Raw genomic sequence first — 14,851 nt, 5'->3', positions numbered from 1 at the left:
AGAGAGTCGGCAGGAACTAAAGTGCTGAGCTGTGTGTACGCACTGTTACGGCCGAGTTTGAGTGTGGCACTCTGGGTCCTTCCTCGGCTCCTGTTCTCAGTGGTTAACTTAAGGCTGAGAGACTTCTAGCAACCGCTGGTGAGTGGGGAGTGAGTGGCTGAAGGTATTGCATTTTTGCTAGGAGCATATATCTGGGAACCCTATGCAGAAGAGGATTGATTTTGTCTATCCAGTTCTGGGTTTACGGGTCACAGTAAGCTGTATGGGCCTGCGGCCAGGGTTGGCCCTTGGTCTCCCGAAAAGCCGCTTACCGCCTGGATCACGTCTCCCGGTTTGAGGGATCCCGGGATGCGGCCTGAGGAGCCCCGCTTCCTGGAGCTCGAGGGCTGAGCGTCCCCGGCCTGGCAGTCTGGCGGGAAAGGGTGTTTTAGCATTTTCTGTGCTTCTGTTTTATCCGTAACTTTGGCTTTCTGCTGGGGTCAGCCTAACGAATTGTTAATGGTGACACAAAATTGTCTAATTTAAAAATTGGTGCATTTTAGAACGCAAACCCTCCGGAGTTGGCTTAGTTTACCTTTTGGGATTTCCCTGACGGTCCAGTGGTTAAGACTCCTCGCTTGGGCTGCAGGAGGCGTGGGTGCCACCCCTGGTAGAGAAACTTAAGATCCCGCTTGCTGTGGGACGCAAGCAAAAAAAAAAAATTACCGTTTTACCAACAGTCGTGATTTTGCAACCGTGTCTTGATCGCCACCTACTCAAAGCTACTTGTTCTGCGTTGTTTTGTTTTGTATTTTCCCAAGAGGCACTTAGGAGGGCTGCCTAGTAGGCATTAGAGTTCAAAAAAGAGGCATTTCTTGCCCTCAGAGATGTCAGTTTGTTCAAAGGGAAGTTCTACGTTCTGCGTTCCTTCCCGACCCCCATTTACTATTAAATAGATGTCTTGCCTCTTTAGAAAAGGAATTAGTTTTCTTTTTTTAAGAACAGTTACATGTACGGTCATTGTAAAAGAACAGCAACAAACCTATCAGACAATACCAGGGGTGGAAGTTTGAGAAAATAGCTCTGGTGGCCTGCCCTTCTGTCCTCAGATATGCTAACGTTTCTCTGATAGGCTTCTAGAGTTTCACAGACATTGCTCTCTCTTTTTAATGGAATGGAAGTGGGATCATACTCCTCATGTGTATGTGTGTGTGTGTGTGCTCAGTCTTGTCCAACTCTTTGTGACCCCATGGACTGTAGCTCACCAGCCTCTGTCCATTGGATTTTCCAGGCAAGAATACTGGAGTGAATTGCCATTTCCTTCTACTCCAAGGGATCTTCCTGACCCAGGGATCGCACCCACATCGCTTGCCTCTCCTGCATTGGCAGGCGGATTCTTTACCTCTGCACCACCTGGGAAGCCCTGCATTTATTTTCCTGGCTTTTCATCTGTCCGAGAGAAAGGTAGTTGTACAGTGAGACAGTATAATTGCTTCAAGGTCTTTAATTGCTTCAAGAGTTATGTGCCTAATTATTAAGAACAACTTTTACTTTATTGAAAGTTAATGACTTTTGACTATCACACCTTCTGAAGTCTGGAAGTGAAACTTCATTCAGCAAAAATTGAGTGGCTGCTACAAGGCTGTGCTACTTAGGTAGATGCTTGAAATATATCTGTGAATAGATAGAGCAAACCAAAAACAAAACAAAATTTTAAAATCTTTGTCCTTGTGGAACTCACATGCTATTGGGTGGAAACAGATGGTAAACGACAAACCTAACAAGTAATTAAATTATGTTAGAAGATGTTAAGGGCTGTGAAAAGAAAGTCAAGTAGAGTAAAAGACATTGGGAGTGCTGACAATTGTCCTCTGGGTCAAAATGTTAAATAATGGAATCAGGGTAGACCTCATTGAGAAGATGAGATTGGAGACAGAAATTGAAGGATGTGAGAGAATTAACTATGTGGATATCAGGGACATTCCAGTAGAGGGAATAGTCAGGGGAGTATGCCTGCCTGGCAAGTTACAGGGCTTTCTTGCAGCGGGTGTGTATAGCAACTGAGCAGGAGAATAATTGGAGATGAAATCCTCAGGGTGGAAGGTTAAGGACTGGCTGCCAGTCTAAAATGAAGAGGTGTTAAGTTAGAAGTTTTCAGTCTAGTAGTAAATAAACTTTAATTTTGGAGTAATTTTAGATTTACAGAAAAGTTATGCAGATATTAATATGTCCTATATACCCTGCCTGTCGGGACCCGCGTTAGACATTACTGACAAAATGGAGGCATGGCCCTAAACCCCCTCCCTTTATTCCGCAGGCACGGACCCGGAATGAAGGAGTTAGGCTTTGTGATTCTGACTTGTTTTTCCCTTTCCTCGGCTGAGTTGACTGAAGAGAATATTAAGGTGCTTATTGTTTTTGAGAGGAGCATAAGAAGGCATAAAGCCTTCTGCAGCTGTGCTCAAAGAGTAATTCATAAAGTTAATCACTGACATTTGTTCAAGGACTTTTACAAAAAGTGTTCCAGGGTGAGCACACAGGCCGCAGCTTGAGGCCATGGGAGGGATTGCTATCTGAAGCCCATTTGTGAGAAAAGTGTTTATGGCAAAGGAGTTTGCTGAATTTAGGGCTTAGGAATAATTAAAATAGAAGCTAAAGATTTAAGGATTGCTGTAGTGTTAGCATATTCTACTATAGCTTATAGAAATTAGGGACTTTAGAGATATTATTAGGTAGAAGCCCTTTCTAAGAAATAGTGAGCTTAGGATACTAGGGGCAAACAGGACCTTAGAAAGATAAGAAATAAACTGAGGAATGTGATATGCAGCCCAGACATTAGCATGAGTTACAGTGTATTCACAAAGACACATGAGAAAAAGTAGATAAGAGAATCGGTAAGGAAGGAGCTCCTTTTGAGGGGCAACAATGATTTCTGGAGAAAAATAAATCTGGGTCCATGGGAACTAAAAATATCAAACCTCTGACCTACTGCTTTTGTAAAAGTATAAAAGAGAATCATAAGCTTGAAATAAAGAGGCAGTCCAAGAAAAATGAGAGGCTGCCTCAGTTTCTCGCCGACACCGCTCATCCCTTCAGGCTGAATCCCTGGCTGCTGGAGCTGGACTCCGGCACCTGCCCACACAAAATTTCCCTTTATTAACATCTTACATCAGTGTGGTATATTTGTTATAATTGATAAGCCAATATGAATACCTTGTTAACTAAAGGTCGTACTTCATTCAGATTTTTTTAGTTTTTGTCTGATGTCCTTTTACTCTTTCAAAATTCCATCCAAGGTACCACATTATGTTTAGTTGTCAAGTATTCCTCTTGACTATGACAGTTTCTCAGACTTACCTTGGTTTTGATGACCGTGACAGTTTTGAGGTGGTCAGGTATTTGAGGAAATACTGGCCAAGTATTTTGTACAATGTCCTTCAACTGGAGTCTGTCTGATATTTTTCTGTTAGAGTGATGAAAGGGGTTTTTGGAAGGAAGACATAGAGGTGAAGTGCTGTTCTCGTTCTGTCATTCCGTACATGCTATCAGCTTGGCATTTATCACAGCTGATGTTAATCTTGATCACTTTGAAGATGTAGTGTTGGTTAGATTTCTCTAGTGTAACATTATTCCCTCCTCCCCGCCCACCCCGACTTCTTTCCTGACTCTGGCAGAAAGTCTTTAAGCATACCCCATGCTTAAGTGTTGATAGCTTTTCTCCACCTCTTTAAGAGGGGAGTATCTACATAAATTATTTGAAATTCTTCTGTAAGAGAGTTTTTTTTTCCCCTCTCTCTCATTATTCATCTGTTTATATCAGTATGGATTCATGGTTAGTTTATGTTTTGGGTTATATGCCAACTCTGTATTACTTACCTTGTTGCTCATATTATTTCAGCTGTAGCTGCTGGGAGCTCTTTCAGTTGGCTTCTAGTCCCTTTGACATACCCCCGTCATTTTGGACTTTTTTGAGTAGTTCCTTTCTAGCACTACAAGATGCTCCAGACTTATCTTTATATATGCTTTATATATGCCTTGCTACAGCTGTGTAATCAGCCTTTTCTCCAAGGAGTCCTGGTTCTTTTTATCAGAGAATGCTATTAGGAACTAAGATCTTAGCACTGGGTGTGCTCATTCCTATTGGGATGCCATTGTTTTTAGGTCCTCTCAGCTAAGAGGGCCAACCCATGTATGTATATGTATCTATAATTATTTCTATATCCATCACATCTTTATTTAGCTAAATATTAGTTCCAGCACTAATCCTGTGTCATCGGATGACATAGATATTCTACCCTTCCTCTCTGGCTTGTGTGTAACCACCTACTCTAACAATGAGAAACTGGCTCTTTGGAAGGTTTTGAGCAGAGGTGTTGATATTACCTGATTTCAGATTTAGTGAGATGATTGCTGCTGTAGGGAAAAGACCTTGGGGAAATTAGAATAGAAGCTGCTGCTGCTGCTGCTGCTAAGTCGCTTCAGTCGTGTCCGACTCTGTGCGACCCCATAGACGGCAGCCCACCAGGCTCACCTGTCCCTGGGATTCTCCAGGCAAGAACACTGGAGTGGGTTGCCATTTCCTTCTCCAATGCATGAAAGTGAAAAGTGAAAGTGAGGTCGCTCAGTTGCGTCTGACCCTTAGTGACCCCATGGACTGCAGCCTACCAGGCTCCTCCGTCCATGGAATTTTCCAGGCAACAGTATTGGAGTGGGGTGCCATTGCCTTCTCCGAGAATAGAAGCGGGAAGGCCAATTAGGACACTTTGCTTGGAATCTAAATAAGAGAAAGATTTAACAAAGAGCCAAGCTAAATAAATTGGATTAGTACCTAACTTTGTGCTTAGGTACCTACTATCTTTGTTAGTACCTAAGAAAATACTTAACTTTGGAGGAAGAAGTATGGTAGGGAAAATAATTTAGATTGTTTGATTGGAGGGCTGGAGGAGTAAGCATCTCTTCTAAAGAAGCCTTGATACAAAGGATCTAAACAGCCAGCCAAGCAAACTGGATAATTTGAAGTAGAAATTGCTGTGCTGTATTGTAATGTTTGAAGTATAAAATCTGAATGATGGTTATGAAATTCTGATTTACTTCTGAATTCTCGGTTGAGTGGACCATGGATGAAACCCATTAATTAATTCAGACATGCATCAACAAACCCTGGGTACCTGCTGTCTATCAGATGGTGTGCTAGATGCCACAAGTATAGAATATGAATAAAACAAAATTTTTGCTTTGGGGGCACTCAGAATATAGTAGTTAGCTCTTCTAAAACTGATACAGAATTTTGAAATACTGGTTCAGTTGCTGATAATTTTTCTGAAGTCAGGCCCTTTTAGGGGGACATCTTGTATTAATTTCCCAACTTCATTGCTTTTTCCACACCACAGGAAAAACCTGCAGAGCTTGAGTGAGCCAGAATCTGGTAGACATTGAAATACAGCACTTACTTTATTTTGGCATAAGGTTAGGGTACTCTTATTATAGCTTTGTAATAACTTAATGATCTTATAATAGTAAAAGTTACTATCTATTAAGGGCTTCTGATGTGCCAAGTACTGTTATAGATGTTTTTAGAATAATTCATTTGCAAGATAGGTGTTATTTTCTTTCTGTTCTTGGAGGCGGTGGGGGGGGGCGTGGGGGGCGGAATTGAAACATATGAATTAAGTCACGTATCCAAAATATATTAATGCATGTAGTTCATGAACTTAATCTTTCTACGTTCAGTTTAAGTCAGTGTGTGTGTGTGTGTGTGTGTGTGTGTGTTAGTCACTCAATCATGTCTGACTCTTTGTGACCCCATGGACTCTAGCTCACCAGGCTCCTCTGTCCATGGAATTCTCCAGGCAAGAATACTGGAGTGGGTAGCCATTTCCTTCTCCAGGGTATCTTCCCAGCCCAGGGGTCGAACCCAGGTCTCCTGTATTGCAGGTAGATTCTTTGCCCTTTGGCAAAGGGAACCACCAGGGAAGCCCTTAAGTCAGTATACTAGGCTATAATTGTTCTCTGTCTAAATAAATGTGACTTTTACTTTATAAAAGCAGTGCATGTTCATTAAGAATAGTTTAAAATGCAAATAAGCAAAAAGAGCATCCTACTGTTCTTAACAGAAAGGTATTAGGATTTAATGAAAATGTAATAGAAGAATTAGGTTCCAGACCATATACTCTCTCTTTTTTTTTTTTTTTTGACACTCAAACACATCTTTTTATTATATACTAAATTTAAAAGTACAAATCTTATTAAAAATGCTTATGAAACATTATATACATAAGTACTGTCAAATACTATCAGATTATGACATTATGTACATTTGCTAAGGTTAATTAGAAACAGAACAACATTCATAACTTTGCTGATAACGAATTTCAGAAGTCAAATATTTTAATTAGCATTTGGCAACTTTGAAGTAGTGATCTGCACAGGAAGATGTTTGCAGAGGTAAAACAGTGAGAAGACAAACGGAAAAATGCAGGTATTCCTGCCCTCAGTGTCAATAAGGAGATCTCGTCTTCATCCTCTTAAGTCAGAAATTAAAGTGCATAAGACCACCAGGAATACCTGATTCGGTTGTACCCTGAAGCTGGAGGCTCTTGGGTGAAATGACTGACCTCTCTGGGATTCATTTTCCATATAAATAAAGTAAGAAGGTCATTAGTTCCAATTAGGGGTTGGGATTTCTTCAGTCCTTTCCAGCTCTTTCTTTTTTTGTTATACTAGAGGAAAGCATTCTTTATCTGCCCTCCCTGTTGAAGATTTTTTGAATGATAGTAACCTCCACTGCCCATTTTTGTTGTTGAGATCAACTTAGGGTTTAACTTTTTGGTGAAAATGGTACATGGTTAATGTATAATTACTGCCTATGGTTTTCTTGAACTCTGACTAAAACATTTATTATAACTTAATTCTTGTCTTTATTGTATTAAAACAACCAAGATTGTACTGTTAAACATCCAGCTTTTCAATTTGCTCAGCTTTTTGTTACTACAGAAATGAGGGAGCTATCTGTTTCCAAAGCATACGTGACCCACAGATCTGTTTTTTTCTTCTCACAGCCTCTAAGGAGAACAGCCACCACATCCATGGCAGGGATTTTGCGCTCAGTAGTTCAGAGGCCCCCAGGGAGACTACAAGTAAGTGTTTCTTTTCAGTAATTATCTTTTTCAGTTGTCTTGCTTTTCTATTCCTTAAGAACTTTTAATCTCTTTTTTTTTTTAATTTTATTTTATTTTTAAACTTTACATAATTGTATTAGTTTTGCCAAATATCAAAATGAATCCGCCACAGGTATACATGTGTTCCCCATCCTGAACCCTCCTCCCTCCTCCCTCCCCATACATACAGGCAAGTTAAATTTTTAAGTTTCTTTATATATTTTTTCTTTTTTTTAATGTTGAGAGTTGATTTTATTTGGTTTATTTGCTGTTTTATCCCTAAAGAATTGAAATCACAAAAGACCTTTTCCTGGAGAACTTGCTGGTAAAAAAAGACTAGTGTTGATCCCCCCTTTGTTCACCTTAATCTTTTTAGATTTTTTTCCCTTCAATTTTAAAGAGAGTCCATTTTCAATCTTAGAAAATTAGAAAAATGTAGAAACACAGAAAGAAGAGAAACAATTTCCCAGAGATGATTTATGTTTGTACTTTCATGTATTTCCTCCTGGTCTTTCTTTTAGAAATTGCAGTGGAGTAGCCTAGTCTACTCATGAGGGCCAGAGTCTAGGTAGGCCTGCAATTAGATGATGATAATGTCAGGTGCTTGAGATTCTTACCTTAGCCTCAGATTAATCTTGAGTGGTCAGTATTATTTCCTGGTGGATCAGAGCCTGTGTCCGTCACTTCCCCCCACCCCCCGCCCCCATTCCTTCCTGCTTATTCTCCCAGTGCCCTCTGCTGTCCAGGGAAGGCATAGAGGGAATGATTACTGCCTACCCAGAGGAATTTCCTAGTATGAAGTATTGGCAGTGAATCCTTTTTCTTTGGCAGCCTAGGAGAAATACTACTGGAAGCTTGTAGAAAGAGGACAGGAGACAGGAACCCAGAGTTGATGGCACTGTTGGGACTAGAAAGAAAACTGGAAACTCATTTTGACTTTCTTTTACATTGTGTTGTTGAAGGGTAAATTACCATATGTTGTCTTGAGCGCATTGATGATCTATAACCTACAGGCCAGGTTCAGCCCACCATCTGTTTTTGAAAAAGTTTTATTAGAACACAGCCACAACGATTTGTTTACGTATTGTCGATGGCTGCTTTGGCCCTGCGGTGACAGAGCTGACACTTGGCTCTGGGAACCATGTAGCCCAGAACTGGAAATATTTATTGTCTACTCCTTTACAGAAAATTATTGCCAATCGCTGGTTTAAACATTTATATTAATGTTTAATGTTAGTGGTAAGATAAGATGTATTCATTCAGCTAGGTGGTTGAGATAAATGTTTAATAATTACAGGTTAGATAAGAATAGGGCTTCCCTGATGGCTCAGACAGTAAAGCAATGCAATGCAGGAGACCCAGGTTCAATCCCTGGGTTGGGAAGATCCCTGGAGAAGGAAATGGCTACCCACTCCAATATTCTTGCCTGGAGAACTCCATGGACAGAGGAACCTGGCAAGCTAGAGTCCATGGGGCTGCAAAAAGTCATACAAGACTGAGCGACTAACACAAGAACAAAAAGAATAGACTTTCGTCACCTAAAAATAGTAGGTTTGGGTTTCTGCACTAGATAGAGTGCTAAAAAACAAATGTTTTATGTCATATTTTAGACAGCAACAAAAGGTGTGGAACCTCTTGTTTGTACAGACTGGATTCGTCACAAATTTACGAGGTCAAGAATTCCAGATGAAGTAAGAACAAGGTTTTGTTTTCCTGTTACTATTTTTGAAAAACATGTTGTATTTTGAAAGGTACTGGTTTTTGTAATATCGGAAACTTTCACGTTAAATTATTTGTCAATATAGGTAGAAGGGTAGAGTTTTAAACATAGTGTGATTTAGGTAAATAATTATTAAAAATAAAGTTGTGCTACTGGCCTTTTAAGTAGTGGATTTGTCTGTACCTATCATTGTTTCAAAAAACTCTGGCTAAGCCCTCAATAGATTTTTGTTTTGTTTTCTCCAAATTTTCAGTATTATGGTAAAATGCATAAGATATAAACTTTAGTATCTTAACTGTTTTTTTAAGTGTACACTTCAGTGATATTATGGGCTTCACTGGTGGCTCACATGGTAAAGAATCTACCTGCAATGCAGGAGACCCTGGTTCAGTCCCTGGGTGTGGAAGATCCCCTAGAGAAGGGAATGGCAACCCACTTTAGTATTCTTTCTTGGAGAATTCCATGGACAGAGGAGCCTGGTGAGCTACAGTCTAGGAGGTCGGAAAGAGTTGGACCCAACTGAACGACTAACACTTTCACTCAGTGATATTAAGTACTTTCAGATTATTCTGTGACCATCACCAGCATCCCTCTCCAGAACTCTTCATCTTACAAAATTGGAACAACTCTGTTCCCATTAGACAGTAACTCCTCATACCTTCTTCCCCCAGTCTCTGGCAACCACCATTCTCTACTGATTGTTTAAAAGCTAAAATAGTATTACCGTCGATTATTTTGATACCCTTAACATGCTTGATGTTCTTTTATCAGAACTCTCTTTTTTTCCAAGTCATGGTCTGCAACTACATTGTCATATCTTTCCGTGTTTCTTAGACTGTAAACTTCTGGAAGAAAAGGATAGGTACAGATGTTAACATTTGTTTAAAATGTGGAAGGCAGTGATTTTGATCGCCAGCTGTAGTGAGTGTGAAAACTTTCCAGCCTCATAGAAATGACCCATAGAAGTGTGCATCTGTAGCCCGTTGCTTATCTCCCAGACTTATTCCTGTTTTCTCAAATAATTTCTAAACCTTGCTGCTTGGATAACCCATAGGTATTTCAAGTTATCCAAAATTGAGCTCATTGTCTTACTTTCCCTCCAAATAAGCAAACTAAAAGAACATGCTTGTCCTGTATTAGTGATGTCAGTTGATCCTCTGTCTGATTTCCCAGACTGAAAACCTTTGAGTCAGTCTCAACCCCATCTGCTCCCTCACCCACCACAAATCCATCTATTTTGCTGGCCAAAGTCCCTAGATCAGTCCTTTTCTGTTCCAGCTGCTGTAATTCAGACCCTTAAACCATGTCCCTAAGTCCTTCTTGAGTTTTTTTTTGTATCAGTCTCCACCTCCAGTTCTTTTGAAAGAGTTTTCTTTCCAAGTCTATCTTTGAAATGTCATATTGTTTCAAACCTCCAATAGCTTTATATGCCTTCTAGAAATTTCTAAAGACTCAGCATAGTTGAGCTTGGTTTAACTCCCCTTGCATTGCTTTTCATGTTTTTTTTCCTACCTTATTCACATGGAACCACTGACTTTTCCTGAATATTTCATGCTCCTCACACCATTTCTTTATGTCGTCTCTCCTTTTCTTTGGTGTGCCTACCCCATCCTGTGTCTGCCACCATTCTTCTCACCCAACATTTCATCAAAAGCTCTAGAAAAATATCCTTCATCCCACCTGTTTGGAGACAACCACTGCCCACACCCTCCATGTACTCCTCTTTTATGTATTTTTAAAGATGTGCATCATCTTGGCTGTCATGCTTCTCTAGCTGCTTTCATCACTTAGCAATGTAACCTGATCCTCCATGGAGAAATTAATGATTGAATAATATTCTTTGTGATTAAAGTAACATCTTTTTTTGTCCTTCCTCAGTCTGTTTCCCCAAAGGTATGACTCTCGACTTAATGTTTTTGAGACCTTTCTGCATTTAAGGGTGTGTGTATGTATGTGTACATGTATACACACACATATATGGGTTCCCTGGTGGCTCAGTGGTAAAGAATCTGCCTGCAATTAGGAGACCTGGGTTTGATCCCTGGGTCAGGAAGACCCCCTGCCAACTCCAGTATTCTTGCCTGGAGAATTCCATGGACAGAGGAGCCTGATAGGCTATGGTCCATGAGGTCCCAAAGAGTTAGACACGACTGAAGGACTAACACACACACATATGTATAGAATTGTTTGATTCACGTTTAGAATTTAAGGTCATATTCTTAGAATCAATATTTATAGAATACATCACATGTACACACTCATCATGGTATCAGTAAAGTTAAGTCGCTCAGTCGTGTCTGACTCTTTGCGACCCCATGAATCACAGCACGCCAGGTCTCCCTGTCCATCACCAACTCCTGGAATTCACGCAAACTCACATCCATCGAGTTGGTGATTCCATCCAGCCATCTCATCCTCAGTCATCCCCTTCTCCTCCTGCCCCCAATCTCTCCCAACATCAGAGTCTTTTCCAATGAGACAACTCTTCGCATGAGGTGGCCAAAGTATTGGAGTTTCAGCTTTAGCATCATTCCTTCCAATGAACACCCAGGACTGATCTCCTTTAGAATGGACTGGTTAGATCTCCTTGCAGTCCAAGGGACTCTCTTAAGAGTCTTCTCCAACACCACAGTTCAAAAGCATCAATTCTTCGGTGCTCAGCTTTCATCACAGTCCAACTCTCACATCCATACATGACTACTGGAGAAACAATAGCCTTCACTAGACGGACCTTTGTTGGCAAAGTAATGTCTCTGCTTTTGAATATGCTATCTAGGTTGGTCATAACTTTTCTTCTAAGGAGTAAGCATCTTTGAATTTCATGGCTGCAATCACCATCTGCAGTGATTTTGGAGCCCCAAAAAATAAAGTCTGACACTGTTTCCACTCTTTCCCCATCTATTTCCCATGAAGTGATGGGACTAGATGCCATGATCTTAGTTTTCTGAATGTTGAGCTTTAAGCCAACTTTTTCACTCTCCTCTTTGACTTTCATCAAGAGGCTCTTTAGTTCCTCTTCACTTTCTGCCGTAAGGGTAGTGTCATCTGCATATCTGAGGTTATTGATATTTCTCCCGGCAATCTTGATTCCAGCTTGTGTTTCTTCCAGTCCAGCGTTTCTCATGATGTATGTACTCTGCACGTAAGTTAAATAAGCAGGGTGACAATATACAGCCTTAACGTACTCCTTTTCCTATTTGGAACCAGTCTATTGTTCCATGTCCAGTTCTAACTGTTGCTTCCTGACCTGCATATAGGTTTCTCAAGAGGCAGGTCGGGTGGTCTGGTATTCCCATCTCTTTCAGAATTTTCCACAGTTTCTTGTGATGCACACAGTCAAAGGCTTTGGCATAGTCAGAAAAGCAGAAATAGATGTTTTTCTGGAACTCTCTTGCCTTTTCCATGATCCAGCGGATGTTGACAATTTGATCTCTGGTTCCTCTGCCTTTTCTAAAACCAGCTTGAACATCTGGAAGTTCACGGTTCACGTATTGCTGAAGCCTGGCTTGGAGAATTTTGAGCATTACTTTGCTAGCATGTGAGATGAGTGCCATTGTGCGGTAGTTTGAGCATTCTTTGGCATTGCCTTTCTTTGGGATTGGAATGAAAACTGACCTTTTCCAGTCCTGTGGCCACTGCTGAGCTTTCCAAATTTGCTGGCATATTGAGTGCAGCACTTTCACAGCATCATCTTTCAGGATTTGAAATAGCTCAACTGGAATGCTATCCCCTCCACTAGCTTTGTTTGTAGTGATGCTTTCTAAGGCCCACTTGACTTCACATTCCAGGATGTCTGGCTCTAGGTGAGTGATCACACCATCATGATTATCTGGGTCATGAAGATCTTTTATGTACAGTTCTTTTGTGTATTCTTGCCACCTCTTCTTAATATCTTCTGCTTCTGTTAGGTCCATACGATTTCTGTCCTTTATCGAGCCCATCTTTGCATGAAATGTCCCCTTGGTATCTCTAATTTTCTTGAAGAGATCTCTAGTCTTTCCCATTCTGTTGTTTTCCTCTATTTCTTTGCATTGATCGCTGAGGAAGGCTTTCTTATCTCTTGTTGCTATTCTTTGGAACTCTGCATTCAGATGTTTATATCCTTTTCTCCTTTGCTTTTCACTTCTCTTCTTTTCACAGCTATTTGTAAGGCCTCCCCAGACAGCCATTTTGCTTTTTTGCATTTCTTTTCCATGGGGATGGTCTTGATCCCTGTCTACTGTACAATGTCACGAACCTCTGTTTGGTATAGATGAAGCAAATACAGAATCCTGCTACACATAGTGATGTGGAAATTTGTTTTTTAGTGGTGTGGAAATTTGGTTGTTTTCGCTCAAGAGTATATTGTGACCATCCTTCAAAGTTAGTACCTACAAAAGTGGTAAATGTAAGCCTTATTTATTTTAATAGCAGCATTAAATTCAGTAGAATCCAACATAATTTATTTGCATCATATCTGATTTAGTTATATTATTACTAGTTTTATTTAGAATGTAATAATTATGACTATGCAATAATCATAATTTTTTAGCTATTCTCTTGAGGAATATGGATATGGCCTTTAAATGTTTCAGTATTACAAATAGTGTTATACATATATCCTTATTTGGGGATGTAGCCCAGTGCATACTTCTTTTTAATAATACCCATGTGTTATTGTAAGTTTATATTTATCCCCTCCTTGAATGGGGTAGGGGATGCAGTTCAAGGCCCATCGGTATAGTGCAGTGCCTTCTCCTGGCATTTGTCATCCGGTTCCTCCTGCTTTGTTCTTTATCAAAACAAAACAAAATCCCTGGCTATGTGATGTTTTTCTTAGTGCATGAACTCCTTTGACTTCATCTATCTGAGTAGTTGGACTGGTAGAAATGTTCAATTTGAGGATGAGGATTGTAGAATGATTAGATATGAAATCATAATGTAGTTGTTTGAAGTTTTGGGGGTACATTGAAGCTATGTTGAAAATTTATCATTTATAGTTCTTCTTTCTAGGTTTTTCGGCCTTCACCTGGAGATCATGAAAAATATGGTGGGGATCCACAGCAACCTCATAAACTGCATATTGTTACCAGAATAAAAAGTACAAAAAGACGTCCATATTGGGAGAAAGATATAATAAAGATGCTTGGGTTACAAAAAGTATGTACCTGTTTTAGTCATCTTTAGTGTTGTTTAAATTTGCTGTAAATTTTCCACCTTTAAAACTTTTAACCTACTTATTCAATATTTCTTTTGTTTAAACGTATTATTTCATGTAATGTATTAGAAAGTTTGATTTAGATAGAAGGAGACTTCACCTTAACCTCTTCCTGACACGTGGGACCATCTGCACTGTTGAAATTGATCCCTAATGTTGTTTCCTTTGTTTGTAGGCACACACTCCTCAAGTTCACAAGAATATCCCTTCAGTGAATGCAAAGCTGAAAATAGTTAAACATTTGATAAGGTTTGTTATCTGTTATTCTAGCAGTTTCTTAAAATGTGTTACCTGGTATGACACTAACAGCATCCTCTCATGTCACAGAATCAAGCCCCTGAAGCTGCCCCAGGGTCTCCCAACAGAGGAGGACATGTCCAACACGTGCCTGAAGAGCACTGGCGAGCTGGTCACGCGGTGGCTTCTGAACCCAGCGGACCAGGAAGCGAAGAAGTGCTGACGGCCCAGCAGCTTCAGAGTAAAAAGTGGAAGTCATTTCTATTTAAAGATGGTGAGAAAGTTCTCATTAAAATATTGAAAAAATTCTAATCCTTTTCACTGGCTAAACATGGTGTGATTCTTCCTTGGTGTAGACTTGGAGGTTTTAGTGCTATTAATTGGTTTAATTCACTCCCCACCCCACCCTCGGTAGTTTATCTCCCCTTCCTCCCCAACCACCCCCCAGTAGTAAACTGGAAAATGGGTAAGAATAGCAATGTTTAAACACGTGGGTTCAAGTGACACCTTAGCAATCATCAGTAACTTTTTTAAAAACTGGTTTTCTCATTTGGATTCAGC

The 14,851-nt window shown here is 40.1% G+C and overlaps 1 protein-coding gene across 2 annotated transcripts; it reads left to right on the top strand.

Moving 5' to 3' along the window:
• Positions 1 to 5: 5 nt before the first annotated feature.
• MRPL30 (mitochondrial ribosomal protein L30) lies at positions 6 to 14,602 on the top strand. 2 transcript variants are annotated; one of them, XM_005892239.2, is made up of 7 exons: positions 16 to 138; positions 1,271 to 1,443; positions 7,038 to 7,115; positions 8,747 to 8,827; positions 13,849 to 13,995; positions 14,229 to 14,302; positions 14,381 to 14,602. In XM_005892239.2, the coding sequence occupies exons 3-7, from the start codon at positions 7,065 to 7,067 to the stop codon at positions 14,511 to 14,513; spliced, it is 486 nt and encodes a 161-aa protein (XP_005892301.1). In that variant the 5' UTR covers positions 16 to 138; positions 1,271 to 1,443; positions 7,038 to 7,064; the 3' UTR covers positions 14,514 to 14,602. The 2 variants fall into 2 exon arrangements, with proteins under 2 accessions (XP_014332624.1, XP_005892301.1); XM_014477138.2 differs by lacking the exon at positions 1,271 to 1,443 and having other exon boundaries at positions 6 to 138.
• The last annotated feature ends 249 nt before the right edge of the window (positions 14,603 to 14,851 follow it).

The sequence above is a fragment of the Bos mutus genome, chromosome 11 (genome assembly GCF_027580195.1).
Source record: "Bos mutus isolate GX-2022 chromosome 11, NWIPB_WYAK_1.1, whole genome shotgun sequence".
NCBI classification, from domain to species: domain Eukaryota; kingdom Metazoa; phylum Chordata; class Mammalia; order Artiodactyla; family Bovidae; genus Bos; species Bos mutus.
Note: the sequence above shows the minus strand (reverse complement) of the source record. Positions and strands in the feature narration are given on the sequence as shown.

Coding starts and splice junctions, on each gene's coding strand:
- MRPL30 (XM_014477138.2), top strand. CDS start 7,065: ATGGCAGGGATTTTGCGCTCAGTAGTTCAGAGGCCCCCAGGGAGACTA. Junction 8,828..13,848: donor GGTCAAGAATTCCAGATGAA/GTAAGAACAAGG, acceptor TCTTCTTTCTAG/GTTTTTCGGCCTTCACCTGG. Junction 13,996..14,228: donor AGATGCTTGGGTTACAAAAA/GTATGTACCTGT, acceptor CTTTGTTTGTAG/GCACACACTCCTCAAGTTCA.